Consider the following 17,148-nt stretch of genomic DNA (forward strand, 5'->3'; position numbering starts at 1 on the left):
CCGCTTTGTCAAGACCGGCTGGAGGTCACGCGGTGACTGCGACAGGAACCGAGAGGACAGTTGGGTGCCCGGGTGGTCACCGTGGCAACGCAGAAGGGACTTCCTGGGCGCCAGGATGCCCACCTCAGTCTTCACGCAGTCCAGGGCAGGGTGCCAGGCCAAAGACCAGCGCGGAAGGCGAGGATTTCGTCAACCAGCTGAACCTGCTAGAGGTGAGGCCTTCATCTTTTCTATATTATTTTGTATAATCAGGTGTGAAACTTTTCAGGATCCCAGGCATTTTTATATTCTGAAAGAGCTATATATACAACAACAGCTGCCAGGTTTCACCCATGTATAATTATTTGCTTTGAATTGATGGGTCATTGAACTCTCAGAAACACATTAGTTCATTGAGTGTAATGTCCTTTGGTCTTACCTGACTGAAAAGTGTTTTGTAAGTGTCTGATGTGCATTTTTTTTAAAGTTTTTAGATGACCAGCCCTTTTTAATCATATGTGTGTGTGTCCATGCATCTTAACATCATTGTAGGGTAATGTGTGTATCTAATCCAAAGTCAAGGTTGTGGTGGTACACACACATTGTGGGGTAGTCATTGTGTTAGCTCTGACAAATCTGTGCGCCTTTTTCAACTTCAATTTATGTTTCCTTCATTGTCAACCATATCTGAAAGAGAACACTACTGGGCAAAGAAGCAAAAATGAAGCGGTGCACACTTTCATATGATTGTGTGAAAAATATTAAACTGTATGTGTGTGCGTTCATCTACCTTACGTTAGCAGGTAGTGTGTGTATCTATTCACTGGGTCTATGGGGTATCTAAAATTTATGAAGAAGGGGTGCACACTATCCCCACCTTTTCCATTTCCATTGATCCCTATGTGTAACCTACATTCATACCAAGTTTTATCAAATTGTCCTGAATTCTGATCAGAGTATCTTAACAACCTTAACATGTATTTTTTTTTTCTTTGGCCTAATTAAATCTCTTTGTTTCCAGAGTGGTCTTCTTACAGCGACTCGGACGATGACTATCTTCCCGGCTCAGAAGATGACACTGACTCGAGCAACAATGACGCCACAGCACCATGTGGAGTGCCAGGGACCACCAGTGAACCCGACGAGTCCATCATCTATCCCTTTCTACGTAAATCTGATGGTTAGTTAGTCTCATTCTTTTTTTATATAATTATTAGCATTCGTTTTACGTTAAAAAGGTTGAATAAGGATTACATGTGGATAACAATCATGTAGTTTCTAAAAAAGAGGTAAGTTTTCTTTGATAAGTGTTTTTGTTTTGTTATGTAATTTTTTGTTGTATTCCATCGTAATTAAAGACTGAGGTATGTTGACAGCAACTTGAGCAAGTAATAAAGTTAACATGAACGGTGTGGGGGTGGGGGTAATCATGTGTAATGTTACACTGATTGACTGCACATGCCTATGCCTATGTACATTCTATTGGTCCACGGCAAACTGACCTTTGACATCGGCCATTGTCGGAGATGTGATCGAGCGGTGGGACCATTTTGGTTTCACCAATTCCGAACTCTGTTTTTAGTTTGTCTGTCTGCTGGGCTATAAGCAATATGTAATAATATTTCTGACTCCAGCTAAAAAAATTCAGTAAGTTGTGAATAAAAAAATAAAAGTATGCGTTCTTGTGTGTGTGTGTGTGAACAGGTGCAAGTTGGTCACCAGGTATTCCATCTGAATCTCTAAAAGCTGCAGGTCTCTACACCTCATCACAGCCACCCTCTTCTTCATCGTCCAGAAGCATCACTCGACCAAGCGGGAGTAAATCTTCATCCCAGCCAGCATCTAAACCCAGTGACAGCGGAAGAGACAGAGGTCGGGGCAGAGACGAAGGAAGGGGGAGGAACAGAGACCGAGACATAGACGCAGGAAGGGATAGAGACGGAGGAAGAGACAGAGATAAGGGAAAAAACAGGTACCGAGAGCGAGAGGGCAGACAGCGAGAGAGAAACCAGGAGAGAGAGGGCGAGGACCGCTTTGTCAAGACCGGCTGGAGGTCAGGCGGTGACTGCGACAGGAACCGAGAGGACAGTGGGGGCCGGGGTGGTCACCGTGGCAACGACAGAAGGGACTTCCCTGGGCGCCAGGGATGCCCACCTCAGTCTTCACGCAGTCCAGGGCAGGGTGCCAGGCCAAAGACCAGCGACGGAAGGCGGGGATTTCGTCAACCAGCCGAACCTGCTAGAGGTGAGGCCTTCATCTTTTCTATATTATTTTGTATAATCAGGTGTGAAACTTTTCAGGATCCCAGGCATTTTTATATTCTGAAAGAGCTATATATACAACAACAGCTGCCAGGTTTCACCCATGTATAATTAGGTACCGGCAGTCAAAAAATGAGTCTGAAAAATCTCCTAATGTTTTGAGATGTTCTTATTCTTCTGTATAAAACAAGAATAACAAAACAAAAAGTAAGGTTCTATCTCAAATACTTCCTGAGATATCTGATTTTTAAAGTTTACAGTTAGCGTTAAGCGGTGCGTATTCACATTTTCTCCATTTTTGAGGTCACACACCATTTGAGTACTAAGTAAATGCCCATCTTAAACAAGTTTATCTTGCTAACATGTGCCTGCAGAACACAAAAATATCAATGAAATAGGATAGGATGTAGAGATACACTTGTACTGAAGCTGTCAATATTGAAAAAAAGGCTATTTGGGGGCGTGGCAAATGGCAGAAAATTGATAATTGGGCACGTTTAGGAATTTTTTTAACAAACAAAAAGACATCAAAACACATTAATTCTTCTGATTTCTACTCTCAATAGTATATACTTAAGAAATCTTCAATTACAGACATGTGGTTGTCTTCATTCAGTCACAATGAGGGAGCCAAAATCAGGAATTTCACCATTTTGACAGGCGGAAATGAAGATCGGAGGAACCCTGAAATATGCAAACTTTAACTGCCTGTAACTTTTGAACTACTGGACAAATATGCATCAAATTTTGACAGCAGTCACAAAATGCAACATACTCTTGGATACATCTCTTTTGTGGAAATTGAACACACCACTTTTGAAAGTTAATTCTTAAAAATATCAGAAAAAAGTAAAGACCTTCTGTAACGAAACTGAATCACAAATGACAGAAATCCACTTACTCACTGATTGTGATCTGCCTGGTTTTACTTATCAACAGTACTTCTCCACATACAAGTTATATTGTTCCTGGAGAGTGCTGTTTGGGACATGCCACATCCGTGCATTTGTGGAGATCGGTTCTAACAAAAAGTCCCATGCAAACACAAACACACTGCTGACGGTGTCACTGTCTTCTTTGGCTGGCCAAGAAAATCTGTTGTTGTCCAGAGAGCTCTTCTTTAAAAAGTTTACTTTTGCCTCATCTGCGCTTAGAATGTTTGTAACAGTGCCCACATGAAATGTTTCATCGTAGAACACTGCCACTGTCTGACCTGTCTGGGCAAATGAAAACCCGTCGCTATCTACTCGCTGGTCGTTCTCATGCTCTGAAGCAGAGGAGTCGGACTCTGATGGCTCGTCTTCCTCATCAAGGTTGTTGTCCACCCTGTCCCTGTGTTCTGGGAATGGGTCCTGGGACGCAAGGAACTCCTTCAGAGACTGTTCCAGGCCTGGAAGGTCCTGTGTGAGCTTCAGAAGCTCAGACTTGAATCCCAGGACATGCCGGAAAAAGCGAATCTGGGTCTTCAGAGCAGCCAGTTTTTCTCTTTGCAGAGCTTTTCGTTCTAGCAGCCTGTCGACATCACCAGCACTGCTGCAGGCTCCCCCATCTTGACGGATCTCTTGAGCAATATCTGCCTTCTCCCTTGCCTTCTTCTGTCGATCTGCCTCTGTCCGCTGCTGCTGAAGCTGTAGCTTCTGTCTTTTGCTGGCTTTCACCTCTCTGTCATTCTCTCGGTGACGCTTTCGCATTTCAGGACCACTACTGGATGCATTCAGAAGAAGTTGCCTTTGTTCCTCATTGGACTTCTGGTTGAACCAAGCCTTCATTGTTTTGTTCCGTTTCAACATGGTCAGAGTGCTGTGGTGGTGGACTGAGGAGTTGCGGTGCGTGTAAATGGAAATATCGAGATCCCCAAAGCAGGCTTCTCCCAAGAGGTTGGTGATGTGTGAATGCCGCAGCCGCTCCAACACTTGTGGATCCTGAACAGCATGGTATCGGCCACCAGGCAGGAAGTCGTCCAACTGTCGCTCAGTGACAGCAACAAAGTTGACACAGAAGTGGCTGAAGGCACGCTGCACTTTCTGTTGTGTCGCCTCATCCAGATCTAGGAGTGCTGCAAGTGACGATGCGTCTGGTACTTGGATACTGAAGAGTGACGGCACATGGGGGCTGAAAATGGAGGCACTGTCATCTCTCCACTCTCTCAGCTGTGCGTGCAGCTCCACAACAGGCAAGAAAAACTCTGCATAGCTCGTCTCCCCAGCACACAGTAGAGTCCAGTAAGGTCCTGTGATCCTCTCGTAGACCATGGCAAGCGTGGCAACAAAAACGTTCACCTCTTCACTCTGGGCATCCTTCAACACACTTTCCAGCTTCTGGTTCCTGCTCGGCATGTAATCTGACAGGAACTCTATGATGTCGTCACGGTGTGCCAGCAGCTTTGTTGCACCATAAAAGATGCTGTTAAACCGGTTAGATTTGAAGCTTGGCACAGTAGACGTCTTGTTGGTCATCTCACAGTATGCAAGCCATGCATCTCTGCAGCCACATTGATCATCGCCCCTGGGTCCTAGAACCTCGCAGGCCATCCGCACATAGCGAACAGCTGCTGCCTCCTTTGCCTGCCAATGTCCAAACTGAGCTGCGTTGTCTCGGCCAATACGCTGCTGCCCCCACTCGGTCTGTAGTTCTTTCAGTGACTTCTCTGCACTTGTGCCTGAAACAGTCAGAATTAAGAATATAAGATACAGCATTCAGTGATTCACACACATTTGCTGACATTGTAGAGATACAAAGTGATACTAGATAGTAATACAGAACAAACACACAGTTTAAAATACAGACTTAAAAATGTATCATTTACACATTACATTTACAGCACACTCTGCATAGAGGTTAACCTTTATAATAGACACAGACACTGATACAGTGAAACACATGTACAAAGCTGTGAAATGTGTTTACTCACCAAGTCCAAGCAAGTAATGGGCGTTGCAGTACAGGAACTGGAGATCCTCCTCTGTCCCCAGGGTTGCCTTTCTGAGGTCGTTGAAGTCTTTCTTCATGAGCTTGTTTGGAGCGGCTCTGTCAGACATCAGTCCTGAACACTTCTGCAGAGCTGCTTTGAAGCAGCGTTCTGTGTCGTCTTTGTCGTAGACTTGCGCCACTTCTTGGAGGAGACTGACGGTAACATCCACAAGAGTCTTGGCGTCTTCTGTAGCTACCTCTGTGAATCCACAGCTGAGGGACCCTGCACTTGTGGTCACTTGTTGACCCACATATTTCCGGTGGTCCCGTGTTGTTCCGTCAAAATGAATATCAAAATTGTCAGAGTCAAGCACAGTCTCGGCAACATGGTATTTAGCCAGGTAGTGCCCTTGATCCGCAAACCGCAGAGATGTGCGTTCAGATGGTACATCTTTGTCGTCGATATCGGTGTGGAACAGATTGCGCGCAACTGTTTGGATGACATGGCCACTGTTCTTTGCAGAAACCCCACAAGAAATGAGTCCAATGGTAGTTTTGATGACATCATGCGTGAATTTCTTCCTGGGGCCCTCCTCTGTTGTCTTCACAGTATGTACTACAGCTTCTTCAAGAAGATCAGCAGTCAGCTGATTATGTCTGTCCAAGTCTTGTTGTCGCTTCTCCTTCACACTGTTCAATTTGGCTCTCAGACTTGAATTAGCAGTCTGACACAACTTGAGTTTGTGCTTCAGACGCTCAATTGTTTGAATGCACCCACCATCCTCATGATCTTTCAGATTTTCTTCTCTCTTTTTTAAGTTGGTTTCCTGCCTTTTCAGTCTCTTGTAAAAGTTTGTTTGCCGAATTTTGCCGATGTACTCCTTGGCACTGCACAACTGGGTTTCCACACATTTTATGTGAGATGCACTACGTTCAGCTTTGCCTTGAAGTTTTGTCAAGTCTGCCTGCAAGGTGGTTACGCTTTGAGTTTTCTCTTTGAGAAGGTCCTTGTAAATCATCTCTCGGTTCTTTGCTTCCAACAGACTCCCACTGAGCTCTTCATTGCTCCTGCGTAGTGCAGCTAACTGCCTGCCACTTGATGCAATCTTTAGATGAGTCAATTCATCTCCGGTTGGATGGTCAGCTGGGGGTGTTGCAGGTGCATTCTCTATTGCACAAGGCACAACAGACGGGACAGTAGGCATCGCAGATACCAGGGGAAAATGAGACTGCTGTTGAAATAAATAGTCTTTCAGCTTCGCCTCGTTGTTGCCTCTGTGCAGACTTTTAGAGAAAGTGTCATATGGTTTGCGTACTTTGTCGAGTCTTGCTCTAAGCTGCTTGTCAGACAAGTCTGAAATGTTAAGTCCAACATGTGTAAACCACTGCCTGCACAAAGTATGCCTCTCGTCTTTCTGGAACATGAGTAAGTCAATTAGTGTCCCATTTGTCACTAGTTCTGTAGGGCTGGGCAGGTCACACAGAGAGTCAGGAGACAGAAGATGGCGTCTTGTAAGTCACAACTTCTGCAAGAAGGGCCCAATGTTTCTGGTATTAATTTCCTCGCCCACATCAGCATACACAAATGCAACAATATCACCTTCACTAGAGTGGACTTCAGCAGCTTGTTTGTTTGCACGCCTGACCTCTTCCTTCAGGGTTGTATGAAGAAGAAGACTGTTGTCACAGATGGAAGAAAACAGAGTCTCCATATCCTCCCATGATTTCCCAAGCTGAAGCCGCAACTGATCAAGTTGGATGAGGAGACGATTTGTAAGGACTTGATGCTTGGGGAGGGCAACTTTTCTTCCTCGTCCTGCGCTTGACATCCATCTGCTTAGTCGATCAAAGTTGTCATCTTCTGAATAAAATAAAAACAAAACTCATGAGTAAATTGACATCTTTAAATCAAATGGTTTGTCTCATCTGTGTTTTGTTTTGAACTCTATGATAATAGTTACTTCACTTTTGCTCTAAAAAAAATTTTTTAAAAGAGAGAGAGAGAGAGCACTTAAATGTGGACTTTTGCACTTCTAAAACTATATCTGAGAAGCAATTGCGTGTAAACAAGGTGCACTTTTCACGTAAAGAATTATTTCTTTCAGGCTACAACACGAAAAAAGCCAAATAGTAGAAAACGAAACCTGACTGAGTTATTCTTTGAAACCTTCGACGCCTTACTTCCGGTCTAACACTTTCGTACACAACAGTCAATATCTACGCTTAAATGTGCCATCCTGTTACAATAATGACAAAAATACTATCAAATAAGTTCAAAGTATCAACCAAAGTACATAAAGTCAACAGGAAAGACAGCAAGAAAAATAAAAAGCTTCGACACCAGTAGCGTATGAGCGAAACACAGTACAATTTCAGACCGGTCCACTTCACCACTTTGATTTACAATCTACACGAAGATACAGACAAGAGAAACAAAATATAGGCCTAAGCTTCTTTAGATAACTTTAATACAACAAAACAAAACAATATTTACCGATGAAAGGCCTGAATGCGTTGAGCCAAGGGTAATCTGTACTGTTCTCAATCGCAGCATTTGAACCTCGATTCGCCATTGTTGACATGCGAACATGTGTGTGGTTTGAATGTGAAGGTCGGCTTTCCCGGCTTGCGATTGGCTCCCATTGACCTGACCTCTTAGTTTCGTATATCACTGTTTTCAGCAGAAAACAAGCTTTCCAGCGCACTATAAGACTTGCAGTGTATTTTGTACGGTTTGTGAGATACAAAGGTTTAAAAACAAGCAATAGTTTTGAACTAAAAGTTCAAAATTTTCCATCCATTCTTTGGGAATAAAACTTATACGAAAACAATCTACAGGAAGAGATGAACCAAAATATGGTAATTATATGCTAATTTGAAGGTTGTGGGGTCAAGGAGAAAGGAATTTCCCCAACAGCTGTAGATCGTGGTTCAAAGCAACGCGAGAAAAGGAGCGTCAGCCACCGAGGGATTTGCCGACCGTGGTCAAGTTTGGAATTAAATTTCTCTCTCACACACTCATATTTGACAAAACAAGACACATTAATAAAAGATTGAAAAAATGATCTTTATTTTGATACCATTTTTTTTTAAATTTGGTTAGTAATTGCTGAAGCAGAGTAAGTTGAAAAGTGCCATATTTCACTCAAGTTTTGCCTTTCCCGCACTGCTGCTGATAGCACTGCCGGTACCTAGTATAATTATTTGCTTTGAATTGATGGGTCATTGAACTCTCAGAAACACATTAGTTCATTGAGTGTAATGTCCTTTGGTCTTACCTGACTGAAAAGTGTTTTGTAAGTGTCTGATGTGCATTTTTTTAAAGTTTTTAGATGACCAGCGCTTTTTAATCATATGTGTGTGTGTCCATGCATCTTAACATCATTGTGGGGTAATGTGTATATTTAATCCAAAGCCAAGGTTGTGGTGGTACACACACATTGAGAGGTAGTCATTGTGTTAGCTCTGACAAATCTGTGCGTCTTTTTCAACTTCAATTTATGTTTCCTTCATTGTCAACCATATCTGAAAGAGAACACTACTGGGCAAAGAAGCAAAAATGAAGCGGTGCACACTTTCATATGATTGTGTGAAAAATATTAAACTGTGTGTGTGTGCGTTCATCTACCTTACGTTAGCAGGTAGTGTGTGTATCTATTCACTGGGTCTATGGGGTATCTAAAATTTATGAAGAAGGGGTGCACACTATCCCCACCTTTTCCATTTCCATTGATCCCTATGTGTAACCTACATTCATACCAAGTTTTATCAAATTGTCCTGAATTCTGATCAGTGTCTGATGTGCATTTTTTTAAAAGTTTTTTAGATGACCAGCGCTTTTTAATCATATGTGTGTGTGTCCATGCATCTTAACATCATTGTGGGGTAATGTGTATATTTAATCCAAAGCCAAGGTTGTGGTGGTACACACACATTGTGAGGTAGTCATTGTGTTAGCTCTGACAAATCTGTGCGCCTTTTTCAACTTCAATTTATGTTTCCTTCATTGTCAACCATATCTGAAAGAGAACACTACTGGGCAAAGAAGCAAAAATGAAGCGGTGCACACTTTCATATGATTGTGTGAAAAATATTAAACTGTGTGTGTGTGCGTTCATCTACCTTACGTTAGCAGGTAGTGTGTGTATCCATTCACTGGGTCTATGGGGTATCTAAAATTTATGAAGAAGGGGTGCACACTATCCCCACCTTTTCCATTTCCATTGATCCCTATGTGTAACCTACATTCATACCAAGTTTTTATCAAGTTGTCCTGAATTCTGATCAGAGTATCTTAACAACCTTAACATGTATTTTTGACTCACATGCGAAGCAAAGTGAGTCTATGTACTCACCCTAGTCGTCCGGGCGGCCGGCCGGCCGTCCGTCCGTCCGAAAACTTAAACGTTGGATTTTTCTCAGACACTATTAGGCCTATCAGCACCAAATGTGGCATGATGGTGCATGGTGAGCCTCAAAAAACATACATGGTAACTTGACCTTGCATCAAGGTCAAGGTCACAGGGGCCATAAATGTTGTCTCAAAAACAGCTATTTTTCACATTTTCCCAATTTTCTCCCAAGCTATTGATAATGGCTACCTCACCTATACGTGGTTTATAGATCAAAGTAAGCCCTATCTTTTGATATAAGTTTGGTTGATCTTGCTGCAAGGTCAAGGTCACAGGGGTCCTTCAAATTTGGATTGTATGCATATTTTAAAGTGACCTTGACCCTTAACTATGGAAGTTAACTCTTCCAAACTTTCCTAATTGGGTGAGGCACATGTTATTCTTTCATACTGATACACTTTTGGTTACGTATCTTCAAGGTCAAGGTCACTTTGACCGCTCTGAATTGTGACCAAAACAGGTCTGTGAACCACTAAAATTGACCTTGTCTCTTGGTAGAAACTCATACTAAACACTGTTGTGCTTCTGGTTGTTAAAATTAACAGTCTTGTCTTGGGTGACCTTGACCTTGGGTGAAGGTCATGTGTATTTAGGTAGGAAAAATTTGCAAAAGTTGCAAAAAAATGTGTTCTTAGTGTAATTTGCCATGTTGTTGTTTGACCTTGACCTTCAAGGTCACTTGAAAGTCAAGGTCATATTGAGGTCAAGGTCATGCATGTGAGTCGTATGAGCTTTGCTCTTCTTGTTTTTTTCTTTGGCCTAATTAAATCTGTTTGTTTCCAGAGTGGTCTTCTTACAGCGACTCGGACGATGACTATCTTCCCGGCTCAGAAGATGACACTGACTCGAGCAACAATGACGCCACAGCACCATGTGGAGTGCCAGGGACCACCAGTGAATCCGATGAGTCCATCATCTTTCCCTTTCTACGTAAATCTGATGGTTAGTTAGTCTCATCCTTTTTTTATTAGCATTCGTATTACGTTAAAAAGGTTGAATAAGGATTACATGTGGATAACAATCATGTAGTTTCTAAAAAAGAGGTAAGTTTTCTTTGATAAGTGTTTTTGTTTTGTTATGGAATTTTTTGTTGTATTCCATTGTAATTAAAGACTGAGGTATGTTGACAGCAATTTGAGCAAGTAATAAAGTTAACATGAACGGTGTGGGGGTGGGGGTAATCATGTGTAATGTTACACTGATTGACTGCACATGCCTATGCCTATGTACATTCTATTGGTCCACGGCAAACTGACCTTTGACATCGGCCATTGTCGGAGATGTGATCGAGCGGTGGGACCATTTTGGTTTCACCAATTCCGAACTCTGTTTTTAGTTTGTCTGTCTGCTGGGCTATAAGCAATATGTAATAATATTTCTGACTCTAGCTAAAAAAATTCAGTAAGTTGTGAATAAAAAAATAAAAGTATGCGTTCTTGTGTGTGTGTGTGAACAGGTGCAAGGTGGTCACCAGGTATTCCATCTGAATCTCTAAAAGCTGCAGGTCTCTACACCTCATCACAGCCACCCTCTTCTTCATCGTCCAGAAGCATCACTCGACCAAGCGGGAGTAAATCTTCATCCCAGCCAGCATCTAAACCTTCATCGTCGACCAATACTCGACCAAGCGGCATAAGAATCCATATTGCCGCAAATACAAATGGCAAAAGAGTGTACGATAAAGAGAACTGGTGCAAGTTCTGTAACTCCCCAAGCACCAACCTCGCTAAACACCAGTTTTCGAAACATAAGAAGGAACCTGAAATAGTGGAAATTTTGTCTAACCCCAAGAACTCAGCAGAAAGGCGTTTTCTGCTGGAAAGAGTGCGGAACCTTGGTAACTATAATCACAACTGTCGCGTTCTTAAAAAAAACAAGGGTAAACTAATACCCTGGCGATCACCCTCAGAAAAAGTGAACCCTCTGTGCTACATCCCCTGTGAATTTTGCCTGGGCTTCTTTGTAAGAAACGAACTGTGGCGGCACCAACAACGCTGCAAATTCCGGAAAACTTCAAAAAACGGAAGAAACGTCATATCCAGAGCTGAATCTTTGCTTCCATCCAACATGGAGTGCAGCGGAGGCTTGAAGGAAAACATTTTTGATGGCATGCATTCTGATGGCTTCACTTTTGTTGCTAAAAGAGATCACCTCATTGTGAAGTTCGGCGAAAAACTGTATCAGAAACATGGCCACTTGCAGCACAGACGACAATTCATGCGGCAAAAAATCAGAGAGCTTGCCCGGTTCTTGTTGGTAGCCAGAGAAGAGGACTCTACAATCACAGCACTTCAATCTTGTATTCGTCCCGACAAGTTCCTTGTGGTGATTTCTGCTGTCAAAAAACTCTGTGGGTATGATTCACTCACACATGTTTATGAAAATCCATCACTGGCCCTTAAGATTGGGCATTCTCTCAAGAAGTGTGCGACAATTCTGAGAAGTCAAGCACTCATAGAGGGAAACAGTGAACTGCAGCAAGTGTCTGCGGACTTCGTGGATCTATGCGATTCTGACTGGAAAGAACACATCTCATCTGCTGCCCTCTCAACATTGGCCTCAAAGCAAAACAACAAGCCACATGTTCTGCCACTGACGGAAGACATGAAGAAAGTGACAAAATATATGGCGGAGGAAAGGGAACGGTGCTTGAACACCCTGAGGTCAGAGCCAACAGTTGCAGCATGGCATGCTCTTGCTAAGGTTTCACTGTCGAACATCATCATGTTCAATCGTCGCAGGAGTGGTGAAGCTGCCAGGATTTTGCTTACAGACTTTGAAGCGGCAAAGGAGAATTCCTTGCCTGAGGATGACATCCTAAGCGCTCTCTCGGACATGGAGAAAGAACTTGTCGCTCACTTCACACGAGTTGAGGTGTGTGGCAAAAGAGGACGCAGAGTGCCTGTGCTGTTAACGAAAGCAATGCATGCCGAAATTGAGCAGCTACTGCTTTCTCGTGAAGAGGTTGGTGTAAGGTCGTCCAACCCGTACGTCTTTGCCAGACCTTATTTTGACTCAGAGCAACATCTCGCTGGTCACACCTGTCTCAAAGAAGCCGTTGAAGCAAGCGGGGCCCAGAATCCACAAAACATCACCAGCACAAAGCTTCGGAAGCACTTGGCTACTGTCTCACAAATACTGAACTTAAGCGAGCACGAACTGGAGCAAGTCTGTGGATTTTTAGGTCACAATATCTTGGTGCATCGTGAGTACTATCGGCTCCCAAGTGACACATATCAGTTGGCGAAAGTAAGCCGTCTGTTGATGGCAGCGGAAACTGGGGAGATCTCAAAGTTTCAAGGAAAATCTCTCAGTGACATCCATCTGAACAAAGATTTGGAGTTTCAAGACTCTGAGATTGAGGAAGAAGAAGAGGTGGAAATAGATGACCTGATGCCTGCTCATACTACATCAACCAGCCACAGTGTTGCTGAAGAAGGAAACTCTTCAACAGCATCATCTCATGAACTTCCTACAGTTTCCTCGTCTTGTCAGAATGAGAAACGAGCATTGCACAAAAAAAGGGAGCAGAAACCGTGGCGGCATGGACAAAAAGACTTTCTCTCTCCAGATCAGAACAAAGCCATCTGTACGCATTTCAGCAGCTTCATTGACAGCTTTCGTGTTCCCGCAAAGGCGGATTGCGATAACATTCTGGCCAAAGAACCTTTGCTGCAGGCAAAATCTTGGCTGAAAATTAAGTGCACTGTTAGGAATGCAATTGAAAAAAGAAAGCGAGAACTCAAGAGAGTTCAGAATCCTTCATCTGTCAACACTTGAAACGGAAACAACCAACGTCGCGGCATGGAAAAAAAGACTTTCTCACACCGGATCAGAACAACTGGCAAACTAAAAGAACTATTGTCATTGTAAACTTTCCATGGTTTGTGTATTATATACTCCAATGAGTCAGTGTGTGAAATATAAACATTTAGAATGCGTTATTGAATTATTGCGGCCAGTTGAAATTTTTGTCAAAAATCCTGTAATGTCATTTTAACCATTTTGGTTATTTTCAAATTTCTCATCAAAAATGTGTGATTTGGATTAAAAAAAAAAATCCATAAAGCAGTGTCTCCTTGCGCGGAAACAACTTGCGGTCGCCGCGCGGCTGCCGCAAGTTATAACGTAATATGGTCACAATGTGTTGTAGTGATTTCTGCCGCATGCGTTCTTTTTTTCTTTCGCTCCTGGAGCGAATTGCTTGCGGTCGCCGTGCGGCAGAAATCCCTGCAATACATTGTGACTAAATGACGTCACAGCTTGCGGCTGCCGCAAGTTGTTTCGCGCATGGAGACACTGCTTTATGGATGTACGTGTGTAACAATGACACAATCTTCCTAAAGTAGGTATTAGCTCCGTATTTTTTGGCCATTCATGAGTAAATATATATGTGTCGTGGAGTTTGGCTTGTTTTCCAACCTCATGTGCCCGGAGTCACGCGGCTTGCAGGGTGGCTGTGTGGTGGTGGGTCTGAGGACTCTGGGTGAGCGGTGGGTTTCAACGGCTGGCTCACTGCGCTGGTTCAGCACTGTAGCGGATGGCGAGGCTTTGGGCTTGTGTGTTTTTGTTTTGTTTTTTGGTTTTTAAGGCAACTGTCACTGACTTATTGTGGGTTTCTGACAATGATTGATGTGTAGGTAATTGAAATTGTAGTTATTAAGCATGTGGGGTCCTGATTTGGCCTTCGTGGTCCGCGGGACCCGTAAAGCAAAATTAAAATGAAACGAAATTATATGTGTCAAAGTAGCATTCTATATTTTCTCTCTTCGATCTTTTGCTGGTTGCTTTGACTTCTGGGTGCTCATTCAGCTGTATTTTTTCCAACTGAGCTATCCAGGCGGACAGTATACAGGCACACAGTACACTAACATCCAGTACTTCACTACAGGCACACAGTAGGGGAGGGTGGGGCAGGTAGGGTCAGGGGCAGGTTGGGTCACCTTGAATAACTCTCACAATTGAAAAGATATTCCCGTTTCGTTTCCGATCTATGTTTTTGAATGTCCCAGTGCGTCCCTATCGCCAATTTGTTTGAATGGTAGTGATGTGCAAGTATGGATCCGGTGGTTTCACCATGAAATTTGACAGTAAGTGACTTTTTTGACTCTCATACTTTTTGTTCTATACGTGAATTAACAGGGTGCTCATGGATGATATCTTTAGTATACACACCTGATTCATTTTAGAAGTGAATTGTGCTGTTTAAATTCGTATTTAAATTGAATCGAAACGTAACAGACCGATTTCTTTGTGCACCCTGTGCGGGGCAGGTAGGGTATGGGCAGGTTGGGTCAGTGACTCGACCTGCCCCGTCATTACCCAACCTGCCCCTTCTTTACATATAGAGAATACTACATGGCTTGCTGTGTCGTACCAGATTTACACGAGTTTTTTTAATTTAATATTGAACTGCGAGCGAAAGCCATGTAGTATTCTGTTTATCCTACATATTTTACTTACGTGTATTTAACTGAAAATGTCCTGCAGTCGAGGCATTGTAAAAGCTGGTTGGCCTTGAGACCTGGGTCAATGATCGGTACTTGCAATCTGAACACAGCTGCCTGTCCAGACACTGACCTTCTTACCCGGGGTCAATGACCGAGTTTTTATATGAGAGGAAAGTCTCTGAAGGATTGGTCAGCGCAGAATAAGATAAGAGAGGGGTTGAAGTGAATAGCGCAAAGAGGGGGGAGGGAGGGGGGGTAGTAGCTATTTTGACTGCTGATGCAATCGCCAGCGGCTCGTGGCACTGGAGGGGTGGTGACACGGTCAAGTGAGGCGGAGAGGGGTAGCTGTCTAGCCACTGTGTCTGGCCTTGATTGGTGGTAGTCCTGAGTCCTTCTCAAAGTGGGGGGGGGGGGGGGGGATGAGTGGGCAGTAGAGAAGTGACAGACGACTTTGTGCTTCAGCGAAATTTGAACCCGCACGGCGGGCGATTTCAGCAGAATTTCGAACCCGCCCGACGCGATTTGAACCCGCCGGGGGCGATCGGGCGACCGCCAATATTCAGCCCTGTAAGCAGTGGAAAAACAGGTCCCTGCCAGACTTGCTTGACATGACCTCATTTACATGATATACACACGTGTGATTTGAACGATTATTATCTCACGAGTGTCTCTCTCACGTATGTAGGATAAATTTGTTATTGCATGAAATATGAATCATAGGTGAATTTGTTTGTATGTACGCGCGCGATTGTGTGTTGATGGGTGCGTGTATTTCATGTGTATGAGTTATAAATATTGTTTGTGTTACAGAATGACAGGTTTTGTTTATTGCAACAGCAACGGCACCATTTGTATTCAACCCTGACCTCTGATTTCAGTTATGTTTTTAATAACAACACGCACAGACATGCGAAGTTATGTTATTTTCCATTGATGTTTTTTAATATTATTTTTTGCTTCGTGTTTGTTTTTGGTAAGTTGTTACTATTGGCAATTTTCTTGTTCTTCTTTGTTTGGTTTCCCGCAGTGGGGCACTGCGGTTATGAAATTAAAGGCCCCTCCTGTTTTTGGAACCGCAGGAGCTTTCTAGTTTGCTGTTAGGTAGATTTTTGGTTCCTCTTTCCTGTCATGCTCTCTTTTTCTTCATGAATTTTCTTTTTTCTGCCTTCTTGCTCATTCACCTGTATTTTTTCCAAAAATCCCTTCTCTTGCCGCTTGTCTCGCGATTCATGTATAGTTTAATCTGTTAGTGTTCTGATGTAAGTCCAGCAGTAGATAGGTTAAGCCTATTTTAACATACTGGAAACTGGTAATCTTCCAGTAGGTATTAATTTAGTTTTACTAAAGCCTGCTGGGACACAAGTAATGGGTTAGTGCATTTGTAAACAGGAATCGCTTGACAAGTGGCCCCCTTCATCCCCCCCTTCCTCGTCCTGATATGGCTCTGCGTAGTCGGCTGGACGTTAAGCAACAAATAAACAAACAAACAATTCTTTGTTTGGTTGGTTGTTTTCATATCTCAATTATGTACACAGGTTAATTGTGGTATCGTTCAGCTAGTCAATTTATTAATTTACCTTTATTTTGGCAGGATAATAGCTGTTTTTCTCAAGTTGACCCAACCTTCCCCACAGGGGTACCCAACCTGCCCCGTGGTGGGGCAGGTTGGGTATTTTTGGTGACCTTTTTATTTATCGTTTATCTCTCATGATTAGAACGATTTATTTTCGAATGTTGAATTATTGTATTGCAAAAGGATTAAAGTTTTCTTAAAAAGTTGTTTGAAATGTTTTCACTGGTTAATCTTTGAATGAGAGTGAAAAAGGATTTTTTTGACCCTACCTGCCCCACCCTCCCCTACACCATACACAACACTCCACTACAGGCACACAGTACATGTACACTAATAGACAGTACTACACTATAGGCACACAGTACACTCATACACAACACTACACTACAGACACACAGCACATTCATCCACAACTCATTCTTCCTTCCAAAATCAAGAATTCAATACATGTACCAGTTTACCATATCATTTCTGATCACATTTCATCAGACATTTCTATAGTTAAAATTAATAAAATTTAGTTTAGAGCCTCGCTAATTTAAGATTAAAAATTTAAATTAAAA

At 42.9% G+C, this 17,148-nt stretch overlaps 2 protein-coding genes across 3 annotated transcripts; one reads left to right on the forward strand and one right to left on the reverse strand.

Annotated features, from left to right (window-relative positions):
* The first annotated feature begins 115 nt into the window (after positions 1 to 115).
* Positions 116 to 16,792, forward strand: LOC138954676 (uncharacterized). Its single transcript, XM_070326462.1, has 5 exons — positions 116 to 212; positions 1,001 to 1,159; positions 1,684 to 2,223; positions 10,346 to 10,504; positions 11,019 to 16,792. Exons 1-5 carry the CDS (start codon positions 116 to 118, stop codon positions 13,340 to 13,342), a joined length of 3,279 nt encoding a protein of 1,092 aa, XP_070182563.1. The 3' UTR covers positions 13,343 to 16,792.
* On the reverse strand, positions 2,273 to 7,938 carry LOC138954675 (uncharacterized). Of its 2 annotated transcripts, XM_070326460.1 has the most exons (3): positions 7,645 to 7,938; positions 5,152 to 7,011; positions 2,273 to 4,899 (listed from the first exon to the last, which is right to left on the reverse strand). In XM_070326460.1, the coding sequence occupies exons 2-3, from the start codon at positions 6,572 to 6,574 to the stop codon at positions 3,173 to 3,175; spliced, it is 3,150 nt and encodes a 1,049-aa protein (XP_070182561.1). In that variant the 5' UTR covers positions 6,575 to 7,011; positions 7,645 to 7,938; the 3' UTR covers positions 2,273 to 3,172. The 2 variants fall into 2 exon arrangements, with proteins under 2 accessions (XP_070182561.1, XP_070182562.1); XM_070326461.1 differs by lacking the exon at positions 7,645 to 7,938 and having other exon boundaries at positions 5,152 to 7,508.
* Positions 16,793 to 17,148: the final 356 nt, after the last annotated feature.

The sequence above is a fragment of the Littorina saxatilis genome, unplaced genomic scaffold, assembly GCF_037325665.1.
Source record: "Littorina saxatilis isolate snail1 unplaced genomic scaffold, US_GU_Lsax_2.0 scaffold_2130, whole genome shotgun sequence".
Classification (NCBI taxonomy): Eukaryota; Metazoa; Mollusca; class Gastropoda; order Littorinimorpha; family Littorinidae; genus Littorina; species Littorina saxatilis.